At 24.6% G+C, this 27427-nt stretch overlaps 2 protein-coding genes and 1 pseudogene across 4 annotated transcripts; all 3 read left to right on the forward strand.

The window, feature by feature from the left end:
- Positions 1 to 215: 215 nt before the first annotated feature.
- Positions 216 to 14669, forward strand: LOC112591644 (striatin-interacting protein 1). Of its 2 annotated transcripts, XM_025335525.1 has the most exons (16): positions 216 to 356; positions 2941 to 3126; positions 3222 to 3338; positions 6018 to 6179; positions 6256 to 6377; positions 6446 to 6609; positions 6693 to 6857; positions 6915 to 7054; positions 10491 to 10832; positions 10897 to 11013; positions 11120 to 11247; positions 11323 to 11550; positions 11611 to 11782; positions 11847 to 12051; positions 14040 to 14134; positions 14442 to 14669. In XM_025335525.1, the coding sequence occupies exons 2-16, from the start codon at positions 3049 to 3051 to the stop codon at positions 14601 to 14603; spliced, it is 2397 nt and encodes a 798-aa protein (XP_025191310.1). In that variant the 5' UTR covers positions 216 to 356; positions 2941 to 3048; the 3' UTR covers positions 14604 to 14669. The 2 variants fall into 2 exon arrangements, with proteins under 2 accessions (XP_025191310.1, XP_025191308.1); XM_025335523.1 differs by lacking the exon at positions 216 to 356 and having other exon boundaries at positions 2887 to 3126.
- A 3647-nt stretch (positions 14670 to 18316) lies between these two features.
- LOC112591572 lies at positions 18317 to 19279 on the forward strand (annotated as a pseudogene).
- Positions 19280 to 23393: 4114 nt separating this feature from the next.
- Positions 23394 to 25475, forward strand: LOC112591628. Of its 2 annotated transcripts, none has more exons than XM_025335500.1 (3): positions 23394 to 23672; positions 23740 to 23818; positions 25026 to 25475. In XM_025335500.1, the coding sequence occupies exon 3, from the start codon at positions 25029 to 25031 to the stop codon at positions 25398 to 25400; it is 372 nt and encodes a 123-aa protein (XP_025191285.1). In that variant the 5' UTR covers positions 23394 to 23672; positions 23740 to 23818; positions 25026 to 25028; the 3' UTR covers positions 25401 to 25475. The 2 variants fall into 2 exon arrangements, with proteins under 2 accessions (XP_025191285.1, XP_025191284.1); XM_025335499.1 differs by having other exon boundaries at positions 23395 to 23672; positions 23740 to 23814; positions 25026 to 25473.
- Positions 25476 to 27427: the final 1952 nt, after the last annotated feature.

Raw genomic sequence — 27427 nt, forward strand, 5'->3', positions numbered from 1 at the left:
GAAAGTCATCATCACTCGTCAAGCATCAACGATATTTATTCGTCAATAAACGTGTGGTGTGCGTGGGCCCGACTGGGATTGGCGATTTGTTGTTTGTTTTTTATTTCAAGTTTTTATGGATAATCTAGTCAGCCTTTCGAAACATTCAAACGTAAAGACAAAAAAGTGTAAGAATGTACACTGCTGAATAATAAGTATATGTCAAGTCATGAGTGTACCTACCTCGTCGTCGAGAAAACTAGTAACCCAATTACCTACTGTTATATATACATATTTATTAAATTTGAATTTAATGATAAACCATTGCGTTCAAAAACAATTCTAATCGAAGGCAGTCAGTCAGCTTATATTACCAAGTATATTTTATGATAGATTTTTATTGCTTTTAAAATTGTAGGCTGAATTACTTTAGGCTGAAAGCATTACATTTGAGAATTTCATTATATGCATAAAATAAAATAATATGTGTGATTAAAATGTTTTAAAATAACTAAAATTGAATAAAACAGTTTTTAATTTATTGTTTTATTTTGTTCTATGTAAATATTAAATTGTATATTGGCGTAATAAGAATAAATTTATTTAAACATAAAAAAATGTGTTCATTAAAGTTATTTTTTAATATTAAAAATTATTTTCAGCTGAGTTTTTATACGTCATTTTTTAGCAGCTTTTTCATGATTAAAATTAATTTTGTAACATTATTGTTAACTTTTTAAAGTTTATATTGTAGGGCGTAGGCTTCAGGGGTGGATCCAGAAATATTTCATGGAAAGCACATAGAAAAAAAAAAAGGTCATCAGATAAAAATAGCTTAGCCCAATAATATCTTTTTTATTTAATTTGAGTGGCGCGCCCTATTCGCCCCCCCCCCCCTTGGATCTGCCACTGACCTGACATTTACAACATTTTTTATAAAGTGCTCAAGTTCAGAATATTTGACAATACCAATGCAATTTAAAAATATAACAACCTACTAGGTTTTTAATTTTTATTTCTTAGCCCTACTCGGTTACTCATAAGCCATTGCCTCTGTATGTGTATAAAAATATAAATTAATGATGATAGCAAAAATTTTAATTTGTTTATTACTTTTCAATATTTTAAATAATTTTTGTCAGCTAAAACTTTTAAGATAAGCAAATTTTAGGAATTATATTTGTTTATATTTAATTTTCGCCTTATAAATTTAATATCATTGAGTACCACATATTAATATACATTATACTCAATGATAACGTCTTTAAAGTGAAAATCTTACCTCGAATAGATTTTCATATTGTTTAAAACCCTTTAGATCACTTTAGATTAATAAGCTAATAAGCATATTTAGTAATAATTTAGTAATGTAAGCAATAATATGTTTTTTTTTAACGACTGCATCGCTAAGACAGAATTATTTAATATGAACAATAGTAAATCGTATGGAAGTCATCAATTCATATTATAATACTGTGGTAAACGTTCTAATAGAACTTAAACTAAATATTCTTGGATTACTGATTTAATTAATAAACGATTATAATCTATAATTATATGAATAGACAAACGTGTTAATGTTTGAAATATCTTCTTAAGTTAACGAAATCTTTTTTTTTTTAACACACCTATACTTACGGCCTTAACCGGACGAGTATAAATATTTTTTTAATTATGATTCTTAATTATAGTTTCTATACATTTTATACAGAATTTTTAATGAATTTGCCGATTTATTAGCGCATTTTATACTATAATTTTTGAAATTTGAAATTTGTCTTATATCTCTGATTACTAACCATTTGTATAAATACCTAATTTTCGCAATAAACGTGTACGGTTTTGCTATGATGTTGTTTACAGAATATAAATTAATGATGAGATTCTAAAAATTTAAATTATAACAATAATAAGGTATCTATTCCGTATAACTCGATAATAATAATAATATTATTATAAATAATATTGAAATATTGTGTTGATATAATTACAGTCTTTAAAATTCTAAAAATATTTTATTTATGATAATCGTTAATAATAATATTTCAGACAATTTAAATTTTAAATAAGGAAACCCCCATGGGTTTATTTAAAATAAAACTTGACATTTGTGCATACCAGCTATATCTATTTTTTATCGACTATCAAAATAAAATAAAAATTATTTATTTGATGACATACATTTTGAATTTGTTTATTTGTTAAAACTTATGTATAAAGTAGAAAATCACTTTGTGCTTGTGTTATGATATTGTAATTAGTAACCAATCGGGAATCAGTTCTATAAGTATCAAATGTTAATTATAGGTAGGTATTATTATTTTTAATAATTGACAAGAATGTACGAATGTACTACGAACTACGAAGTATAAACTATAATTTTTGAAGTAATGTGTGCGTATAATAATAATTAGGTAATAGCTTAGCTTTTAAGTTTTAATATCTATTTAATGTGGTTAGTGCCTTTGTGGTAGTAATACGTAGTACGTAGTATGTAATTACTAATTAATAATAATGTAAGCAATGTATCGTTACTTATGTATGTTAATTACCACTATCTTAATTCTTGGTGGTTACGTAGTGATACTATTTGATACTATCCATTGATAAGTGATAACCATAAATATAATTTCATGTTTAAGATGATAACAATAGTAATCAATATTGATAAAAAATGTTTCATTCACAATTTACAATATTTACAATATCATAATTTTAATTAAATAGTCGATTACGTTTGAATTAGAAGTATTTTTTTAGTTTATTAATGATGTTATAATTTTAGTGTATCATTATTTATACAATGGATGATAACAGCTTTTAAAGTTAGCTTTTAACCATAAGTAATTTTTGAAGTCATTAGCTTGTTATGTTCTAATATATCATTTACATTTTATTGAATCATTCGTTAGCTTCTTTTGTATATTATAGTACATTTTGGATAATTACTTTTTTTTTAAGTTAAAAGAAAATGGTATTTGCTTTTGTGGAACACTATATCACATGTGATACTATTGACATTCTATAAGAATTTTGTGATACCTATATTATATTCAATATTGTTTTATAATGGATATTTTTAATGGTAAACGAAATACTCCAAAATTAAAAGACTCCATGGGCAGAAAGCAAAAACAAGATTCAGAAGTAAGAAAATTATATTTTGGATCTTTGCATATTTGCTAGTTACTTTAGTATATATATATATATATATATATTTATATGTAAATATTCTTATTCAGGAAGAATCTGATTGCCCTGATCTTGAGTATAACTATGGAGATACAGATACTCACCTCTGTGAAATGGCAGAATTATATAGTTACTCCGAGTTAGAAGATTACCAGATCAACATTCAGGTAATTAAGCAAATTAAATAATTTGTGTAAAAAAAACTTAATAGTTGAAACTATTGCATTATAGCTATATATTATGGTATATCAAACAATTGAAATATCAATATAATCAAAATAAGCAACGTTAAAATTTAATATTATCTGAAAATAATGAATGTTGTTATGAATTAAATGTGATAAACTATCTTATTTAATTATAATAGTTGTTCTTTTATGAAATACTATAATACCTATAGACTATAAGCAAAATCACTTCCTCTCAATATGTTAACTTAAAATTGTTGTACATCAGTTATCATACTAATCAAGTATATTTAAGTACTATCATGACAAAAAATATACTTATCACTAGGGCTCAGATGTTTATGCACTTAAAACTACTGTAATATGCATGCATTTATGCACTAAAAAATTATGAAATATGCAATCAAAATGTGCGCTAAAAATTATAAAATATGCATTTTTAATCAATAAAAATGCCAAAATATGCACAAACATTTTTATTATTTATTTTAATACAATTTTAAATACATTTTTAAATTTACATAGAGTTTTTTTACTTTACATTATTATTTATTAATTAAGGATTACCATAATTAGCGTTTTACTGGGCTACTACAGTTTTTTTAATTTGTTCAAATTTGTAATTGCGTCTATTATCGTTAAGTTAATTTTTATAATGTAAAAAGCTTTGTTCTACATCAACTGATGTTATCTTAGACCTTGTCTAATAAAGTACTGCAATTCTGAACAAACACGATAAGTCGATAATAAACATTTATATTTTCTGTCAATACTTGATAGATTGTAGACTGTAGATACCATCTATGAAATTTATATATAGAAATTGTGAAATTAATTGTATAGTTCATTAATTAAATTGTTTAAAAAAAAAATGTACTGAAATATGCTTTTTTATTTTTAAAATCCAAAAATATGCAATTAAAATATACAAAAATTTGCAAAATAAAAATAGTATTATTTGATTCAGTATAACATGAATTAAATTTGTATCCAGGTTAGCATTAAATTGGATAAATAGAAATAAATATGCAATTTCATAAACATTATCACATATCTACTATCATTCTACTTATCACATTCACTGTGGTTAACTCTAAATATTGTTAATCAAAATTGTTTGGATTTGTTGAAGAATAACATCAATTGGTATTTTTTACCTTGTTATTAAACGTACAACAATTTGAATAGCATTATGATTAAACTATTGGTTTTTTGTTAGTGTTTCCTACAAGTATTATTTCATATTTATGTGCAAGTCGTACATAAGTTGAACTTCAAAGCTTTAAAACATTTTTGATTTTTATTGTTTATTAAAATCTTCTTTTTAAATTTTTTCTTATAATTTTATTTATTGTTTTAATAAGTTTATCAACAATTTAGAATCTAACTTGTGAAATATAACATTTATTTTGACTAATTGTTTAAATAATAAAAATGTATAATAATCCTTAAAATAATATAAATAAGTAATTAAAACTATGTAAACAACATTAATTTACAAATTTCAAGTTTATATTTACCTAACCATAGAAAAAATTACATAGGTTTTAACTTGTATGACTTATATGAGTTGGAAAAGAGTTATGATTTGATCATTCATGTATCAATGCATTCTGCATAAAAATTATTCGTTATTTTACCTTCAGTTTTTTTCATTTACTCCATAACAGTTTGCCATAGAAATGGTCAATATTATATAAGAATAATATAGATAATAGTAATAATTTTAACACTACGGTAAAATCTCTGAATAGTGTACATTATCTATCATCTAAATTGTGCATACTACTCGTAGGGGGTTTAGTTTGAAATGGTTGAATTATGAACATGTAGTAAACTGTTCTAAGATAATATGTATAATGTCTTAAAATAAAAGTAGAAATTGTACCTACATAATATGATTCAACAAAAATTATCCATCACTTTGATTTGCTTAAAATCTTTGTTATTAATCAAAAAAATATTCTGTATTATGATAAAAATTACCCTTAAATAACTCGTCCACTATTTTGAGTGTTTAGTATTTAGATATTTACCTATAACAAAAAAGTGAAAATGATCTAATATCTAAAAAATTTGTTTATATTTTAGAAGTATTTGTGAAAAGAAGTTTCACTGTATTATATAAATGTTTATAAATTTAGTTATTTCTATAATTTTTTTACAAATAAATCTATCAATGCATTTTTATTAGTAAATTTTGTCTTATTAATAGTTTTCCAGCATAATTCAAAAGTTTTTATTAAATACATTTTGTTAATAATTCTTAAGTCATTGTTTTAATATTTTTAGTTATTTTTGCCTTCAGCTTAAAATTTGTAATCTATTAAATAAAAATAAGTTTTTGATATATGCATTATGTTTTTATTATATTTTTGTTCAAACAAACCTTTTTTAATACAAACTTGCTTTAGATATTATTTCATAAAAATTAATTTAACCACAGATATTTGATATTCTCAGACATTCAAAATAACTCTAAAAAGGAAAGGTCGAATTTGGCTAATAGTGTTAATTAATTTGTATAAATTGGTTAGTTTGACATTTATTAATTGATTATATAGGCATTAAAAACAGATCATTTGAACTTAATTTACTGTTAAATAGATTTACTTATAATATAATATTAATAACTCAAACTTAAAATATTTTACTTAGGAATTTGAAAGTGTAATGAAAGCATTGGACTTTAAACCATCATGGCATAGTTTAAGCATAGAAAATAAAAATATGGTTGCATCTAGACTACTTGATTCATTAGAAGTATCAGACAAAACAAAACGGATGAATGCAGCCAGATGTGTATTATATTTGTTGCAAGTTTGTAGCATTTTTCATGAGATACTATGTTAGTTAGTAATTGAATATATTTTTAAGTTTAATATGTTATTTCCAGGGATGTTGGGCAGAATGTCAATCAGATAAAGACCAACAGTCAAATGCCAAAGAAAATGTACTATTTTTATATAAATTTGGTATTTTTAATATATTTGTAAATCTGCTGAATATGGAAATAGAGTATGATACATATTATTAATAACCTATATTATGAATTTGAATTTGAATTTATTCATTTATTGTTTAAGATCTGTACAATTTCATCGGAAAACTCAAATTAACTGTACAGATTCTACAAATTTACGAATCATTTTAAATGTTCTGTACACTTTTATTGAAGTACTTAGAGTGTCAGAATTTGAAACAGATGATGAGTTCAAAGAATTTAGAGAAAATCTATTATTAGATATAGGTAACTATATAATATTTTGCTATAAAGTTATTTAAAATACTATTTAAGACTATGTAAAATTTTAACTTATGTTTAAATTTTAGGTTTACCTTATACAGAAGACCATCTAATAGTAAAACTATTAGGCATGATTACTAAATTTTGCAGTGGATTGGCATCATATTATCCAATGAAAAAAGTTTTGTTGTTGTTGTGGAAGTTAATTTTAGTTCTACTTGGTGGAATGGACACATTGGCTAATTTAAAAAGTATGAATTTTTTGTATTTAAAATTTTCTAAATTATAAATAAACAATTGTTTGTTAGATGAATACCGAAAAAATGTAGAATTGCCAGAACTTCAAGAAGATCCAATTGAAATAATTAAATCAATGCGTTCGTCTTCACCACCACCAAGTTCCACAGATATGATGAATGCACAAAAACGTGGCACCCGTCAAAAAAGAGTAAGTAAAATATTTTGTAATATTTTAACTTAATTATCCTGTGATAATATATAAATGAAAAGCTTATGTTTAAAATATATCATTAGATTTCCTTTTTTTTTTTACTGAATTATTAAAATTAAAAAAAACACTGATTATTCTATTTTAAGCGCATCCCTTGTTGTATGTTTTAATATGCCTGTTATTTATTAAAATATGCTGATCATATTACCTTACTAATTTGTATAAGACTTTTTCATCTTTAGAAAATGGAATAAGGTACATATTCTGAGTATTTGATAATCCTTTTGCTTTGCTCATCTTTGTGCAGGATACTAATGAGATGTGGTATTAAGGAAATGCTTTAATCTATGTAATTTTATAGTTAATTTATCGTGTATTAGAATATATTATGATTAATGTAAATGATTTATTTTTTTGAAAATAAATTAAATTTATGAGATATATTTTATCTTTTTATCACAAACAAAAATTTTGTAATTTTTAGAGTAGGTTGTTGGTTAATTTACATTTAAACAAAAAAAGTATATTTTGGCACACTATTAAATTAGGCAATTATAATAGTATAATATATCATATTGTTCAAAAACTATTTTAAATTGATAAAACATTTTCTTTTTACAAATATTAACTTTTTTATGGTTATTAATATTTTTTCATTACTTTAGAAATATAATCAAAAATTGAAAAATGTTTTTAATCTGATTTACTTGTTTTGAAACAATTAATTAATTCTTGCTGATATATTGTTTATAGAAAAAATATTTCAATACATTTTATACGACTTAAATATTGAATATTAAATATTATGGTTTATAACTTATGAATCTTAAAATAAATATTAATTTTTCATGCATATAAAAGCCTTATATTTTGTTAAACAAGTCATAGAGAAATAAAAACAATAATTTTGTATGATAAATGTATGATTTAAAAAAGCGAATAACCTCGTTGTGTAAAAATTATATAATTTCAAATTATAGTGACAATTTAACCTGATATTTTTATATTTTACAGTGTAAAAAATGTATGTCTATTTCATGTAATAGACAAGTTTTTTAAAAAAGAGAAATATTGCTACAATATTTATCAATAATTTTTTTTAAATACCCTTGTTTAAATTTATTATTTAAATTTAGGAATTTATGAGTTATACTAACTTCAATAACATGGTTGGTACTTAATTATACAATCATATGAAAACAAAATAGTTGTTAAATGTATCTCTCATTTTGTATTGAAGAGTTTTATTTAGTTTCTTGATTGGTAAATTTGAAAAAATATAATTGATTATTTCTTAGATGGCGTATAATTTAAATGCATTATCATACAGATTAACTGATGATTCTACTTCTCTTAGCATTTGCGAAGAGGTAAGTTTAGATAGTACTGACTATTTTTCGTATAACCATTGGAAAATCACTAAAGATTTGTGGTCCTGTTTTTTGTGTTGTTCTGTTAAAGTTGTAATTTATATTGTATTTATTATGTGCACAGTTATTAATTACACAAATGTATTAAATTTGTTAATCATTATGAATTATGTGATAATGTTAATTAATCTAAATAAGTTATAATTTTCAAATATCAGTTTAAATATTATTAATCATGCGTATTTGACATGTAAAAAATGCATTTAATTCAGTTAAATACTTTTATTATAGTAAAATTAATATTTAAATATTAATACGTTTGAGTTATGTAGAATGGGTAAACATATAATAAAGATGAGTTTTTTAAACTTGAAAATAATTTTATGATATTGTAGGTACTATTTAAATACAGATATAGTTAAAATTGAATTATTGTTCATACACAAACCATTTGTGTAAATATGTCTTGCATCACAGCATATTTTCAACTTAATAATTATTATTATTTTTCAGACATATTTAATTCAATTAAAATAGTTTTAAGAAAAATATTAAACTAATTAAATATTTTTGATCCAACAACAGCAAAAAATGAGCTTTTATTCTTATTAAATATGTACAATTAATAATTATAAATATTATAAGATATTATGTAGAACTATAAGTATTTTTGATTTGAAAAATATTAAGTAAACCAATTTTTATTTTTCTTAGGTAATACATGTTTACTTATTATAACTGATATTTTAGTGTTTATGTTAAAATATGACAATATTCTAAAATATTCCTGATAGTCTAAAATAAAAGATTATTTTATAACTAACCTGACATTTAAAATATTATAATAATAGTAATAATATGACAAGATTTAAAGAATGGGTGTTTTACAGTTTTTCATTGTATTTAAAATAAAAATTGTTCTAGTTATTTGCTTAATATCAACTTTATTTTAAAGTCTATATTATATTGTATAAGCATAAATTAAATAATATTTATATTAAATTCATATTAAAAAAATTGTAGTCAAAATTAAAAAACAATTAAATCAGAGATAAGAGTTGGATAGTCAATAATTGCGAATATTTTCTTTACATCAGTATTAATAAATAATAATTTTACTTAGAAACATTTTTGGAGTTTGAGTTTCAAGCAATTTCAGTTTATCTTAAATTGATCTAGAGTCTCTAGTGCTACCTGACAAAATATTTCTTTATATCATATAAATAATACAATTTTTATTTTGTTAAAAATAAATATAATTTGTATAATTTTTCAAATACTATTCTTTTATCGTCAATGATAAATATTAGATACTTAAGCTTGTTCGTATTCATATACGTATAATATTCATCAGTAGGGCTTGGAAGTTGATGCATTATTTTTTTTTCGGAACTTATTAGACAATGCTCTTCTGGTCACAAAATTCTGGCGTTTCATAAATATATAAATTTAATAAACTAATTTTTTTTTTTTGCTTTTTTTACTTTTTAAGTCATTTTTTATAATTTTTAAGTCATATTTTCCTTTTAAAGTCATTTTTTATCATTCCTAGGTCCTATTTTCCTTTTCCGTTTAATTTCTTGATTTATAATTAGGTTTTGTCAATTAACATCTTTACACGCGTAGTTTTTGTTTTTTATATAGATTGTTTATAAGTACCTACATTAAATTTATATTTTATAACATACTATTTTACACAAGTTATATACGGGTTAGGGGAAGATAAAGATTTTATAGAATAAGGCAATTGCTAGCTGTCATTTTTACTTTTGACGATAGTAGAATGTTATAATTTTTAGTAATTTTTGTTGTTATTACTATTCTTTTTTTCAAAAAAAAAAAAAAAAACCAAAAATATTTGTTTAAAAAGTTTTAAATAAATATTTATAATTTTTTAGGTCATTTTTTAATGTTTTTAAAGTCATTAACTTCCGAGTCCTATTTATAAGCATCATACAATGTTTAGATATAGTTTTATGTTAAGAATATTAAACAATATTCTTAAAAAAATATTTTGTATGTTATTTCTTAGCCTTAATTATAATCTTGATAACTTTTTTTAGGGCCTGATAAAACAAAGTTCATTAGACGAAACTCTTGTAGTCATGGATTTATCCTATCAGAATGATGAAGATTTACAAGATTATGAAGATCAACAACTAGGAATGGATGATATTTCTAGTATGAAAAATATTCAAGAAATAAATGATTATAGACCACAAACGCCACCTACACCACTGGTTATAAAAGGCTTACCTTGGGTACCTAAAGTTCGTCAAAAAGACTTACAATTTTTTTTGGATCAAACAAGAATTAAATTTCTTGGTTTTAAATTGGACAATGACATTGATACACTAATTGGCTTACCTGATCCCATACATGAAAGTGTAGCTATTCTCAAACAAGTAAATTATTAAACTATTTTTTTTATATATGTGTTCAATATTTAAAAAAATATTAAATTTTCAGTATATGTATACATCATTAGCTGATTACCAAATAAAAAAAGAAGAAACAATACAAAGAAATCCATTGATTATGGGTAATGATGATGTTGAACAAACACCTGCAGAAGTTTTATATCAGGTCAGTGTTGTTTTAATGAGTTAACAGTGAGTTAATTAAAACTTATCAGTTTTAATTGTGTATTAAATTATAATTTTTAATCTAAACACAATATTGAAAATTTTAGGCAATGTTACCAAATTTACCTCAACATATGATTGCGTTATTAAAAATATTATTGGCTGCATCACCTACTTCAAAAGCTAAAAGTGATTCAATCAATATAATTGCTGATATATTACCAGTTGACGTGCCGTATGTAACCAAATCACAATAAAAATTAATTTAATAAGTTTATAGAAATCAACAGTTTAATATTTCTCTTTGCAGAATGTCATTTTCTGAGTCAGTTAAGTTGGAAACTGATATTAATAGACAAAAAGAAATTGTAGTAAAAGCTATAAGTGGTATATTGCTTTTATTACTTAAACATTTTAAAGCGAATCATATTTATCAATTTGAGTTTATCTCTCAACACCTAGTATTTGCAAATTGTATACCACTCGTAATCAAATTTCTGAATCAAAATCTCGTATCTTATGTATCATCTAAAAACACGTAAGAAGTTAAGCTTTTGTTGTGATTTGTTAATAATAATTTGGTTTTAAACGGTTTTAGGATTCCAATACTAGATTTTCCTACTTGTGTTATTGGTGATGGACCTGACCTTTCATTAGATAACATTGAAATAGGAGAATTTCCTTTATGTTCATGGAGAAATGTTTATTCTTGTATAAATTTATTAAGAGTCTTGAATAAAATAACGAAATGGAAACATTCAAGAATCATGGTAACTGGAGTGCAATATTTTTCTTATAAGAAGCTTAATTAAATTTCCTATGTTTATGTTTTAGATGTTGGTTATATTTAAATCTGCACCAATACTGAAAAAATCATTAAAAGTAAGACATGCTATGATGCAGCTGTACATTTTAAAGCTATTGAAAATGCAAGCAAAATACCTTGGTCGAGCATGGCGAAAATCTAATATGAAAACTATGAGTACAATATATCAAAAAGTTCGACACAGACTAAACGACGATTGGGCATATGGAAATGGTAAAAATTAAAATAATTATGTTACTATAAAAACTATTAATTTTATGCTAATTTCTAATTTTCTTATTAATCAAAAATAATTTAAAAGATCATAAAATCTCAAAATATACTTATTAATTTTTAATTGACATTATTTTTAAATTAGTGTGATGAACAGTACATCGTATTTTATTTTGTATTTTAAACCATTACACCAGAAAATATTTGATTTTTAAACAAAAATTATACTTTGAAAATTGCAGAGAACCAATAAAAAAAAAAAAATGTAACTTGGTAAAATTTTTGAAAAAAATATGAACCTTTTTTAGGTAATAACATCATACCACAGATGTTAAGTTGTTTTTATTTTAATAATATGTTCATATGACTTATCTGTCATTAAAATTAAAATTAAATAGGTATTCTACAAACATCTCAAGTTTATTAGGATCTCTACAAATGTTTTTTTCTACTTTTAATTATTTTTAGAATGTTTAATGAATACAGTGCCCATTCACATTTATGAATTTTTAAACAATGTAATGTTTATAATATCTTTTAGACATTCTTGAAAAATATCCACATTTTATAATAAACAACTCTTGTTAATTTATGATTATATAAGATTAAATTACACAATTAAATGCTACATATTATATAAGCTTTAAGACTGAGAGCTGATAAAGACTATTCATGGTGATATAGCTGTGAAAGTAGGAAAGCATTAGTCTTACATGAAGTAAATTTGTCAATTTAGAATTGTTATTATTTTGAAATCTTCTAAAAAACGCTATGTATTTCACTCATATTTACGAGTATACAAGTTATAGAAATGATGTATTGTGGTTTGATGTTATTAAATATTAATAATATTCCTCATTATTCTAATAATAGGTAAAGTTTGGAGAAATAATATAGTATAACTTTTGATATTTCTTAGTATTAGAATATGGTATCTAGTTTATATATACACCATATACAAATTAGAATAATTTTATAAATTGAAATAATATTATATCTATATTTTGGATTAATAAAAATATTTACTAGTACTCTCAAATTCAAAATTACAAATTTACAATGTATCACTTTATTCTAATGGTCTTTTATTTAACTTAAATGTACCTATACATAATATGGTATTTTATATCACAAGTTATTGCTACTATATTTATCTATATACTTTATTGTATTTAAAAATAATATTATTATTAATAATCTTCAAAAATTTATAAAATATAACAAATACAATCTCTAAACCCAAAAGTGGATATACATTTCTTATTCCAACACAAAAGTGCCAATGCTATTAAATATTGATTGTTAGCTTATATTATAGATTAATTATATTAAAAATAGACAACATCAATGCGATCATTAATCACTTATTATTTTAAGTTGGATTGTATTCACTAATGGCACATTGTGGTAGAAGAATGGTAGATGCTTATTTCCTATCTTCTGTCACATTACGCCATTGACATTGCATATCTATAGTGTTATTTAATTTATGATTATACTAACCCTTGTTTAATTTATATATATCCAGGTAAGTGTATTTTCTTTGTTGAGAATTTTTAAATTATATTAGTTTTATAAATATTTTATTACTATTGAATATTAAGTCTCCTTTCACAATTATTTTGATTTAATATAAAAGTTTAAGCTTGAGTATTATTTGATTTTAAACTCTTTAATAAATTCTTTCGACAACAGAATAAGATTTACTAACTTCAATCAGAAAAATTTGAATATTCTGGATATTTAATAAAATTTCCCTTAGTATTATTCATTATTCATTACCTACAAAGTTCAATACATTTTTTAGTTTATTAATTGTAAATGAAAACTATTTTAATATTTTAATTTAGATAGTTGTAAATTAGGATTTTAATATTACTTTTTGAATATGTTACTTTTACGTATAATTTTTTTGTAAATATTTAAAAAAATAAAACATAAAAGCTCATTAAATATTAATGATATACAACAAGTCACAATTTATTTAGATCTTGAAGCACGCCCAACTGATTTTCAAATTGAAGAGCGGTTTTTAAGATCAGCAGTTGATAAATTTCATGCACGACGATACTCTCCACAATATGTAAGTATAATAAATTCATAATAATGTTATTATCTTTTAAATAATATAATGTATTAAATTTTTCATTTCATCAGATTTTGAGTCTTAAGCCAAGAAAATAATTTTAAGTTAATAATAAAATTAATATTTCCTAACAATCTTAATTCTTAAACATAAAAGTAGTATTTAATATAGTTATACAAATAAGTATTAATACTATAATTTTTATCCATATTATTAGTAAAATATGTATAATTTAAATTATTTTATAGGTTAATTAAATAATTATATTTGATAAAACATTTATTTGTTAAATTTTTGATTAAAGGATGAGGAATTTACACCTAGTGATTTTTCAATCAATAGTGCTTTGGGAAAACCAATTAAGTTATCAAGCGAATTTAAACAGCATTACAAGATTTGGTTAGATCAAGAAGTGTTTCAGAATAGCATTGATTGGAATACATTAATCACAGACTTTGGAAATTAAATTAGAAAGTGTTTGATAGTTGGGTGTAATACTTATATATCTTTTGAAATGCATAATAAGATAATTAAAATTATAAAATCCAAAATAATCATAGTACTTTTGTTTTTATAAAAAATATACATTAATAGTTATCAATTTTTGATAAATAATCGTATTTACTTTATAATATACTTTTATATACATATTATGGAAAAAAAAATGTTGACTTGTATTCATACATTAAAATATTATGAACATTATTGGATATTATTCAAATCACTTTAGTGTGTTATTTCTTTAATCAATCAACTATATTTAATAAAAACAAATGTACTTTATAAAAAATATATACATATATGCTTAACATAATATTTTAAGTATTTTAATTATATTTATCATACAAAACGTATTAAAAATGTTTTAAAGAAAACATTATCATAATTTATGTATTTCTAAAAATAATAATTCTTTTAAAATTTAACAATAATAGAATTAAAAATAAATTTTAATTTAAGATTTTACTTGTGGTTAATTTTTATTTTATTAAAAATTTAATTAGAAGTGCACAATAATTCACAACTCCAAAGGCTAATTACTTAAAAGGTCTCATAATTCAAAATTTCCTTATTGATCAACATTTAATTAATGACACTTGAAAATATAAAAATTGAAACTGGCGTTTTTGTATATTTTTTTTTTTTATGTATCATAATTTACTATTAGTACCATATTTACTCCCGTAATCTGTCCTAAATAAAAGTTTATTCTCATATAAAAAAACCACCTTTATTATAGTATGTAACTAAAATTTGAATAATTTTTTTTATAATTAAGTTAACTTGAATCATTTTTATGATTTTCCAGATTTTATAATTATTAAAATACCTATGAGGTCTATTAATTTAAATAAACAATAGAATAAGAACTATATTTCTATACTTTAGTTTTCTTAATTGTATAATTATAAATTTATTTACTCACTGATTAAATTGTATAGCTATAAATATTTTTATGACTTTTTTTTAATATTAAATCATTTATTTAATAAATGACTGAATGCTATTGAAAACTAAATAGTTAATTAATAAATTAACCTACTCTAAACATATATTTTACTATACATACCCATTTTAAAATTAGTTATGATTGTATTAAAATATAACTTATCTACTAATTTCAATGGAATTTTAAGCGTATATTTATTTTATCAATTAATTTAATGGTCTAAAATTATTAAGAATATTATTTACTATACGACATGTTTATTGTATATTAAATAAAATTATACTTATTCTTAGTTATTATAATAATATTTTATTAATTTCCTTACATATATATTTAATGTATGTATATACAAGTTAATACATTATATGGTCTATTTAACATGTAACACTTTTTTTTTTTTGACAATATGGTTTTTTCTATCCTTAATGACCCTAATGTGCTTATATACTTTTTTTTTTTTTATTTATTGATCTTATTTAAGCCTGGCAACTAAGACCATAAGCTGTGCATAAGAACAGTAGATTTTTGTGTAAGTTTATTTGTAAGGTTTTATTAGTAAGGTTGGAACACGTATGTGTATGTATGTTTTCCATAGATTCGTCACTAAGAACTCAGGTGGTCACCCATCTGAGAGCTAGTGATGCCGGCCGATGCTTGATCTCAGAATACTTAAGTGTTCGAGGCCAACCACCGCGCCACACCAAACCATACTAATGTACTTCTATTTGTTAAAAATATATAACAACTAACTATGCCAATATTTTAATCTTGCCAGTTTCTAATATTTTTAAATTTTTATAAATTATAGAGTATAAATATTAATTATCTTTTTTAATTTTAAAATATAATATGTATAATCTATCTGAACTGATTATAAACGTAAAAATATTTTTTTTTAAATGTTATGAAAGGAAAATAAATTATAGTAATTTAAATCAGTTAAAATGGATACCTATAGACTACATTATGTTTACTGGTGATTTAGATGAAAACAATTACATTTAATATTTGTGTTGTTACTTATTTTCACTATTTGTCACAATTCATTCTTAAAAGGCGCTAATTTTAAAATAAGAGTGAATTTACTATTAAAAAAATTATGCAGAGCATCTCATTAGTCTTTATTTATATTTTTATTTTAAAATAAATAACTTAAGATCATTTTAAAATATATATAAAATTCTATAAAGTGCATTAAATAATATTCTTACTTTGAGGTTTGTCAGGTTTATTAATAGATTAATTCATTCTAATATTAAAATTAATATTACAAAATAAGTTCTGATGCATGTAAATTTGCTAAGTAGTACTATATTTTTTTAAATGGACAGAATACAAGCAATGTAATGGTTTCCTCTTATTTAAAATACTTATTTAAAACAAATTTTAGTTGGCCCTTTGGTAGGACGGTGATCACTCCTTTAAAGTTATTTTTCTTTTAATTGAATCGAATAAATGATACTAATACCTATTGTACTTATTTTAATACACTAAGGTTAATTTGATGAATTTTAAATTTAACATAAGTATAATATTTTAAGAGATGCTCACTTTTATCAACCAATTTATGTTAGTATTTTATTAACAGTAGTTGATATAAGCGGGGTGATTACTGATACTCAATGGGGCAACTTAAGTTATTTTTTGTCTAACACTGATTTATTTAAGTTAAAAAGACATCATGCCCATGTATCATATCTATGACTTAAAAACGAACAGCTCAGGAACTTTTTATTCTGCAGAATCATTTTGATATTGATAGCTTTAATATTGCATTTAAAGTAAATTGATCTAATATGAAACTTAATACTAGAAACTAGAACATTGTGTATTCGTCCGTTTATTGTTTTACAAACTATGACCAATTCTTATGAGCTTTTTTTAAAATTATAAAATGAACATATTTATAATTCAATTAAAAAATAAAAGTACAACTACAAGCACAAATAATATTCACCTAATACACCTATAACTTTTAAATTTGATAGTTAGTCAATTCACTCCAACTAGCTACAAGTTTAAAAAATTGAAAGTAAGCTAACTAAGTAACAACATATTATTAGCCAGATTATTCTACTAAAACAAATTTGCTAAACTATAAGTTTTTAAAATGGAGTAAACACATACAGTTTAAAGTTTAGACATCCTCTAAAGAGTTAATTTTAATTTTAAACCAATGTACAGAAACGACCACTAGCTCCTTACACCATTGAATTACGATAGTGTAAATGTATTATAGGTTGTTAATTAATCTGTATTTTTATGAAATATAGGTAATGAATTACTGCTTATACATGATCTTATCGAATACTAACCTATGTAGATGTATTTATTTAACCACAAATAATGTAATCATTTTTTTAAACGCTTGTATCAATTAGGTATTATATATATAATATTATGTTATGTAAATGTATAATCTATTACTTGCATAGTGCCTTTAATATAAAGTAGATGTAAACATTTTTTTTCTCGTTGCTAAGTAATAAATAATCATTTTGTTTAACAAACGAATGTTTTTTTTTTTAATTTAATTTTTTTTTTACAAATCAACACATTCCTCTAACATACCTATTAGTAAGTCGATTATTGAAATTACACGCGCACACCACAAATCTTAAACATACACGCATACACCCGACAACGACAGGTACCTAAACAATTGCCTATAGAATCCGACGATCAATACCGTAGGTATATCCTTGAACGCGCACAAACGTACTGAAAAAATGGACGTGGATCAAACGCCAGCGGTGAAAACGAAGGAAAAGTGGCTGTGGAAAGCGAAGCTGGCGCAGGAGGCAAACCGGTTCGAGGACATGGCACGGTACATGAGACAGGTGGCCGAGTCCGGGGCGCCCATGACCAAGGACGAGGACAACATGCTGGCTGCAGCGTACAAGCACGTGCTGGACACGAAGCGCTCGTCCAGGCGGACGCTTGTGACGGTCGAGCAGAAGGACGGCATCGCGGCGTGGGAGGCCACGGTGGCCCGGCAATACCGAGCGAGCGTCGACGACGAGTTGCGCGAGCTGTGCACCGAGGTGCTGACCGTGGTGGACGGCTGGCTGAAGTCCGACCGCCCGGAGGCCTCGGACGACCCGGCCACCGGCGTGTTCTACTGGAAGCTGTGCGCCGACTACAACCGGTACGCGGCCGAGGTGATCGACGACCCGGGCGACCGGGCCGCGGTGGTGGCCATGTCCAGGGCCGCGTACGTGCGGGCCGACCAGTTAGGCCGTACGACCCTCCGGCCCATCGACCCGATCCGGCTCGGGCTCATGCTCAATTATTCCGTGTTCCTGTACCAGGTGTGCCAACAGCGTCGGCAGGGCCACGACGTGGCCAAGCACGCGTACGACGAAGCCGTAGCCGAAATAGATGCCATCGACGATTCCATGTACGACGACTCGACGCTCATCCTGCGGCTCATCCGCGACAACCTGACCATATGGGTCCAGGAGAACGGCGGCGAGTCGTTCGCCACGGCCTGCGAGCACCGGACGGCGGTTGCGGACCAGACGGCTGTTACGGTGGGCACCCAACAGACGTCCACGGTGCCGGCGGAGGACCGAGTGCCTACGGCGGCGATGACCACGTCCACCTTGATGCTGACGCTGTCGCCACCGACCGTCACCGACGAATCGCAACACGACCTCGATCGCCAATCGTTGCAGGACAACACTAATTAAAAGCCGAACACTATACCCTAATACGTCGCAACGTTTTGAAATAAAACCGTTTGTCCGCACGTTATAATATATCTATCTATATATATATATATGTATATATGTATATACACGTATATACGAGTATATACGTCATCGTCATATTATATGCAAGTGGCTGAAGACAGTCGCTGAAAATTGTAAATTTTCTTGATATGGTGCTTTTGATGTAATTCCATCCAAATTATTTACGTAAAGTTTACTCTAGATTGTCTTTGAACATACTCTATGATGCGTGTCTTTGAGCTTCGGATTTCTATTGTAATTTTACTTATACGATGTTAGGGTTAAATGCATACACAACTTACACTGTAATATGCAAAACGTGCGTAAAATAAAAAAAAAACTGAAAAGATTAGGCAAACCAGTTTTCAACAAGATTGATTTTTTTTTTTTTTTTTTAATTAAAAATTACGTTTTATTTAAAAAATATATATAATTTTTAATTTTAACAGGTAAAATTTTAAAATTAAATTAAAGGCTTATCACTCAAAATGTTTTTATAAAATATGTACAATGTACAGTTTTATACATTATACATCTTATAAATTAATTTTAATGTATCCTTTATCCTCTTTTCTACAACTTCTGTATACACATACAATGTCTATGGGTAAAATTAAGGAGGTCAAATAACAAAATTTTCAAAATATAAATGAAGATTTAATGTTATTAATAAGTATACAGTTTATATAAAAAAAAAAAAAACCGGTAAAAGTAAATAGTTTAATTAATATTGTAAACGAAGTCAGGTATTAGTCAATAATCAAAACACAAAAAAAATACGCCTGTATGAAGAGCGATAGGCAACTCAGTTTTCTTATACTAAATGGAATGGAATGGCAAGTAAACAACAATATATACACAGTTAATTCGACGATTAACGATGATGAGGAAACAAAATTAAAATGAATTTGAGAACGATAGGGAGGGCAAGTGGCCAATTTTATCTACTATTAATACAAGTAAAAAAGTTTAATTATTATAATACGGGCTTCATCGTGTTATTGATTTGATACGAAATCTTTTTTAAAAATTTGAAAATTTAATACAAGGTTCCTTATAAATTTTTATATTGATTAAAATATAAGTATCGAAATTAAATATTCATGATATTTTTTTACACGCGCTTAAAGTTAGAGTTTTTATAGAATTTATTAAATTTCGAATATTTGCTAATTATATTGATGATAGAAATAAAAATTAATTTTTATACCTAAAATTTGAAAAATTAATACAAGATTCTTCATAAATTTGTCAAGCTATAGTAAAAAAAAAATTGCCAAATAGTTAAATACATTTTTATATTTGAAGTTCATATTTAGGCAAAATTACTTACTTGAATAACTTTAAATATTAAATAACAATAATGATGTAAATATTGTAAATTATTTTTTATAGTTTTGTTTATTATTTCAAAAATTGAATTTGTGGGGTCTTAACACTTAACATTACACATTTTATTGTATCTTATGACATTTTCAAAATATGAAGATTACTTATTTTTAATAGCTATTACAGTAAGGTGGTACCTATCGGATCAAAATTTAAAAATACTATATAATATATTATACTATTATGATATTTAAATATTAATAATATAATAAATGTAATGTTTTAGATACTAATTATACTAATAGTAAAATAAATAAATTTAACATAAAAAAATCATACCATGAAATCTACTTAATGATATTACTATATTAGGCTGATGGGCTGTTTAGAATTATTTTTATATTTAGTAATATAGATATTAATTAGGCATTAGACTACCTAACTAGTGACATGTTATCACTATAACACGATAATTATTATATTAATATATTAAAGCCAAATGTTAATTAATTTTTTTGTGTCAGTGTCCTGTGTCAGAGTAACATTACTTTATATTACTACCCTCAACCATCATGTCAGCATTTTTGTTTACTACAACATAAACAATTAAACATGTTTTAAACGTTTTATTGATTGTTTAAAACGAATAAAATTTATGTTTTATGTTTTAAACAGTGTACAATCCAAGTGATTATTGTGTAAATAATATCAATAAATCTAATTATAATAAAATTAATTTTTCATATTTTAAATTATAATGAAAATTATATTATCGTTTCATCAATGTTTTCACATTTTATTAGCTGCAGAAAAAGGGCCAAAATATAGGCAATATTATAAACGACCCAAACTATTTTTTCCTGCGAAGATCCATTCGTTATATAAACTTATATATAAATTATAATTCGGCCTATTTTTTTTATAATCAAATGATTGTAGCATAGGACGTGACAGCAGTAATCATTACCGAAATTCGAGTAAAAAAATTATAACCATTCATAACCTAGGTATGGTGTCGTTTTCATTTTCTTTGGAGTTCATTCTTCCATTCACAAGTAAACAATAACCCGATTGGCTGATTTAGCGTCATTTCTGTATTGTCCTGAGGAAATATCATAGAAATAGAGAAATATTATATTACTCTATTGGAATTATATTATGGTTTTATGTATATTTTGTAATTTGTAATTTGTAAAATGTAATAAATATTTATAATACTGAAATAATACTGTTTTTATAATTTATGACAAAAAAATAAAATTCTTCATAGGTTAAACAGTGACACCATAAATGGTAAAAAAATAAAAATATCCAAAATAAGGTAACACTAGAGATATTCAATACATCTAACCATTTTGGCGCATAATGATGATACTTGTTGTATAGTATTAGTTATTGATTTGTATTTTCCTCCTTCCGAGTCCTCACTCCTCACTCCAGTCTCCTTCAGTAGAATTGTATGTCTTGTTGGTGCGTAATTTTGATGTGTACAAATCTCATTAACAACGAACTACAAACGAAAATCGGTCAAGTGATTTGAATATATGATTTCTTAATTCGTGGTTGAAAACCTAGTAAGTAATAAGTATAAAGCACATGATCAGTAGATATATTTGATGATATACTTACATATTATGACCATGCGCCAATGCATAATATTATAATATATAATAATAATAAATTTATACTATCTTTATTCTAGGTAATGTCATCATAGAACAATATTATACATCTTGTTTGCGCTATAAAGTATAATCAAACTTTTGTGGTCATTAGTTGCAGTCACAATTTATTACAATTCAGTAAGTACGATACCTAATTAGCATTTGAACTACAATAGTGTATAATTTTTTTAATATAAATGTAATTTAAAAAATTAAATGGTCTGTAATGGTTTCATAGCGGCCAACGAATAATATTTTGACGATAATTTAAGAACTTTACTTCTTAATATGTTATTGGTATGTACCATGTGGCATGTACAGTGTAGTGTGAACTGTTGATAATAATATAATGTGTTATAATTGTGCATCTAACTTATCTATAATAGGCTCACGAACACGATTTGTACATTCATTAACTATAGTTTAATAATTATTTTATTTAATGAATTGACCTATCGAAATATTTTTTATATCTTCATTTTTCTTAGTAACTTAATGTTATGGTAGGTAATAATTTTATTTTATCTTTTATATATTATAAGGAATAAGTTAAACTTTCAAAACTGCATCCTAATAATTTTAATTTATTATAGTTGATTTTTACTTCACAATTTCTTTCAAGCAAAAGGGAAGCTTTGTAGATTCATATATTGTTTAAAGAATATTTTTGTTTCTTGGTATACTATAAGTCTATAAACCTTCAATATACTGGGTATAGGCCAAAGTTTATGTTTGTACTGTGTTTTTAACCTTTACTATTTTTGATTAGTGTAACAAATTGAAGGCGTTACTTAAAAAAAAAACTATTTTTTAAATGAGAACGTTCTGCTTATTATTAGCGGCGGAACAATATGTCCTATACCATAAAATGAGTAATTATTTATAGTTGGTCTCCAACGGACGGCTACTATCTACGCCGCCGTACATACAGATAATTCAATAATTCAATATTATTGACAACCTACATTATACGTATTTTTAGTAATTATTAAAAAATTGAATTAACGGTATTACAGCGATGATAAAAATGATTCTATGTTCATGGTTTACGCGTTATCTACATGACTACGCGTATCACATATCGGTTAAATGATAAGTGCAGAATATTGTGTCATGCACGGTTGTAAATAACTAAAACAGTAATACTTTGACACTAAAACATTATTAATTTTTATTTTTATTATTATTTGGAGTTTGTAGAGTGACAGAGCCTACTGCATAGGTGCAAATTACAAGCGGTGGAACACGGATTACCGATCTATATTACTCTGTACTCGGGTGTGTATACTATACAGTAAACAGTACATTACTATCCGAACTCATTGTTATACAATTTTGGCTGTCTGAATACATTTTAGGTAAGTAAAATTTAATTCAATCTTCCGATAATTTGTTCTAATCGATTTTTGATACTTTTGTGAACAGAGTTTGATATTGTTTTGAATACCTCAATCATCATCCGTCTACAATTTTTTGAAATACACTGTCACACATTTTGAAGTAAGTAAGTTAAACATCAATAGCAACATACAAACCTATTAAAAAATTGACTAGCACATGCCCGTCATCAACCCTATTCATATCAGCGCGTGTTAGGCTATACCATTTTTACATTGTTTATCGTAAACGTTTACATTTATAAAAATAACTACTGCTGTTCTATTTTAATAAAACTGGTATTTTTAGAATCAATTATTCGTAAATAATATCATTAAAAAAAATTACAGACCATTCGGTTGTCTGCTGTCTCACGCTAGATTTAAATACGATACTATGTTTTTATTGATTCTAAGATAATATTTGTATTACACATTTATATGTGAATTATCTTTTAGTATACGTTTAATAAGAAATATGAACTTCTCGTAGTCATCAATTTTATGTTTAAAATATAAACTTATTAAGTTGAAGAATTTGATTATGTTTTTTTTTTTTTTTATAATGATCAAATATCTTGTTTATGCCATGGTTCAATTTAAATATTGTTATCTCCAAGTCTTACAGAATTAGATGCATTTAATATTGATGTTACTGTGGCAAAGGGTGACCTAAGTGACATCACATTAATAGTATGATCTAAGTTGCCAGAAACCCAAATAGCTTCTCTATTATAACACCACTTGAGTTGCTGGCAAGCATGTGGCAGTCAACGTGTTAACCTAACGTCTAAGATATTAGTTAATGACTGCTTATAAAGAAAGCATTATTGATGTCATGTGTACTATATAATAATTGTTCTAATCAACTATTGGTGCCTTAAGTACTAATTTATTTCATGTATTTATCATCTAAATGGTACTTCATTTATCAGGCTCATGATGTATTAAGAAATACACATTATATTAACAAATTGGTCTTGTAAGTTAAAATATCAATGACCAAAATAACATTTAATACCTTTATATATCATAAATATCTTCATCAAATATGAGCAAAGATAAATTACTTTTGTGAATGTTTTAAAAACAAAGGTAGTCTTTTATAATATTTTATTTTTAATTTTTTTTTTTTTTTTTTAATAGTTAAAATCAATTGATTTCAACAATAAATTAAATTATTGTTATTATTTGATATTAGAAGGTATGCTGTTTAATTAATTGAGATATTATTGGTAATATTACAAAATTAAAAAAAAATAATAAAAACAGTTATACGTGTGTTTATGGTTTTCATTCATATTAAATTTATATAAAAATTTTTACAATTTTCAGATAATGGCATCTTGGTTATTTGGAGTTTCTAAAGTAACTGCTGAACAGATTGTTGATACAAAAGACACACCACCAGTTCCAACTGCAGTGAACCCAGAACCTGTGAAAACTTCATCCACAGAGCCTCAATTGCTTTATGATTTAAAACCATCTGAACCAAAAACTTCTGATATGAAGCCTACTAGTATGCTGGACAACATACCATTTGTTTTATCTAGTCAAATTAATATGACTACTAACAACTATAGTTATAATTTAGAATCTACTAAAAGACGTTTGTTATCTTTAAAAAAAGCGCTTGAATCAGATGCATTTAATTATGATTTTTCAAATGATAAAAAATTGGTGAGCGATACTTCATTGTATGAATCTTAAAACATCACTGTATATAATACACTTCAAATTAATTTAAATTACATTTGTAAAAACATGTGAATATGCTTCTTATGTTTTTAATTTACTTTTATTTTACAGTAATTTATTGTTCAATAATTATTAATAATCAAAATTAAACATTTTTTTGTAGCATTCCAAATTTATGAACAATGAACAAAAAGACAATATTAATCCTGTATTATTAGATGATGGTGACCAGCAATGGTTTCATTGTATTTGTTTTAAAATTTTTAAATAAACATTTATATAATTGTATGCAATATTATCAGCGTGATATGAAAAGATATTAATGAATAAAATTAATTACTAAATAACAACATTCAAAGTTATTTTTGTCAACCTTTCATATGATTCAATGATTACACTGGTGTGTTATATATCTTTCTGTGTTGTTAGATAAACAATGATATATTCTGTATAGTAGATTTGTTTAAAATAGTACAATATTCAACAATATTAATGTTCGTTAAAATACCATAACCACAATAAACCATTTGTTAATTTTTCTAGTGATGTTATTTGTACATATTTAAGTTAATTATATTAAATCATGCTAGAGATAGTTTTCAAAAATATAATATTATTTTTATTTTTTGTTCAAATAGTATATGGTCATTTATAAGTTCTTATATAATCAATCTAATTATGTACAAGTATCAACAATAATAATTAAAAATAAATAAATACTAACTAATGGTATTATAGTGTATAATAAATATTCACATTTTAGTATTGATTTTTTACAAAATTGTTAGTTCTTTTTAAGCCTTACTATGAAGTCTAATAAAAAAATATATATATGACAACACTAGTTAATATTTATTGTTGAGTAGCATTATAAAAGTTTTGTTAGGAATCCTTTAATTTTGGTTTATTTTTTTAATTTTAGTAATTTGAACTATTCCAAACATTCAAATCTTTATTCAAACTCAAATCGAACCATGCCTTTTGAAATTATATATCTTACTCGATCCAAGCTTTTTAATAACTATTTTCTATTAGTTTATGTATATCATATTCATTTTTCTACATTATACAAAAAAAAATTTAATATTTTTATCAAAATATTTAATCTAATAGGCTAATAAGGAGTGGTGGTCCATACTTATATATTTTCTTGTATTGATTATAGTAGTTTGTAATACTAGTTATCAAATATTCTATAAATAATTTATAACTTAATACATTTATCTTGTTATATGAATATATAATATTTACCTGATTATTATATTGTCAAAAACCAAAAGTGTGTATATCGAATATAATTAATAAATACAATTGTATCAGTTGAACAATTAATTTCAACACATTAATAGCAACCTTGATAAGCATCTAATGTTAATAGAATATTTTTTATAACAATATTAGACTAAACCAATGGTTTGTAAACATTTAAAAAATTGAATAGTTGATAACATCAATAGTTAGAGTTTTATCTAAAAATTAAAAGATAAATAGAGCTGGTGTAATTTGATAAATTTCTATTTTTTGTAAGAATTAAATTATTTATAGTTAAAAAAAAAAAAAACCACAACTTTATCTTTTAAAACATTCATTACAAGATATGATATTTTATTGTTTAGATAGGTTTTGAATATTATAATCAAATAAAATAGATACATTATTTTCAGATAAAATAAAGTGCAGTTTAATTCAAACATTGTTAAAATTATTTAAAAAAAAACCATTTTGATGTTGAACCCTCTAATGAGAAATCCTATAATGTTTGATAAAAATATATTGTTTTATGCTATTTTATAAAAAAATATATAAATTTGTCAGCACATTTAACATTATGGAAATTTGTGCTCGCTGTTTAATACATCTAACAATAATGGTAAAATAAAATAATTAACTTGAGAAATTTAAGCATGTTACTGTAATAATTTATGAATAAATTATATACATTTTTTTGGTTTAAAATTTTGACTTGCACAGGTATTTTATGAATTTTAAGCTAGTTTCCCTAGATTTTTGGGTTGCTGTAAATAATATATTTTTCATTG

The sequence above is a fragment of the Melanaphis sacchari genome, unplaced genomic scaffold, assembly GCF_002803265.2.
Source record: "Melanaphis sacchari strain LSU unplaced genomic scaffold, SCAv2.0 Contig13_pilon_pilon, whole genome shotgun sequence".
Lineage (NCBI taxonomy): Eukaryota > Metazoa > Arthropoda > Insecta > Hemiptera > Aphididae > Melanaphis > Melanaphis sacchari.

What these genes read in the sequence shown, in the direction of transcription:
- LOC112591644 (XM_025335525.1), top strand. Translation starts at nt 3,049, where the DNA reads ATGGATATTTTTAATGGTAAACGAAATACTCCAAAATTAAAAGACTCC. An exon ending in GTGTAGCTATTCTCAAACAA is followed by an intron (nt 10,833 to 10,896) that starts GTAAATTATTAA and finishes TTAAATTTTCAG; the next exon opens with TATATGTATACATCATTAGC. An exon ending in TATGTATCATCTAAAAACAC is followed by an intron (nt 11,551 to 11,610) that starts GTAAGAAGTTAA and finishes AAACGGTTTTAG; the next exon opens with GATTCCAATACTAGATTTTC.
- LOC112591628 (XM_025335500.1), top strand. Translation starts at nt 25,029, where the DNA reads ATGGCATCTTGGTTATTTGGAGTTTCTAAAGTAACTGCTGAACAGATT.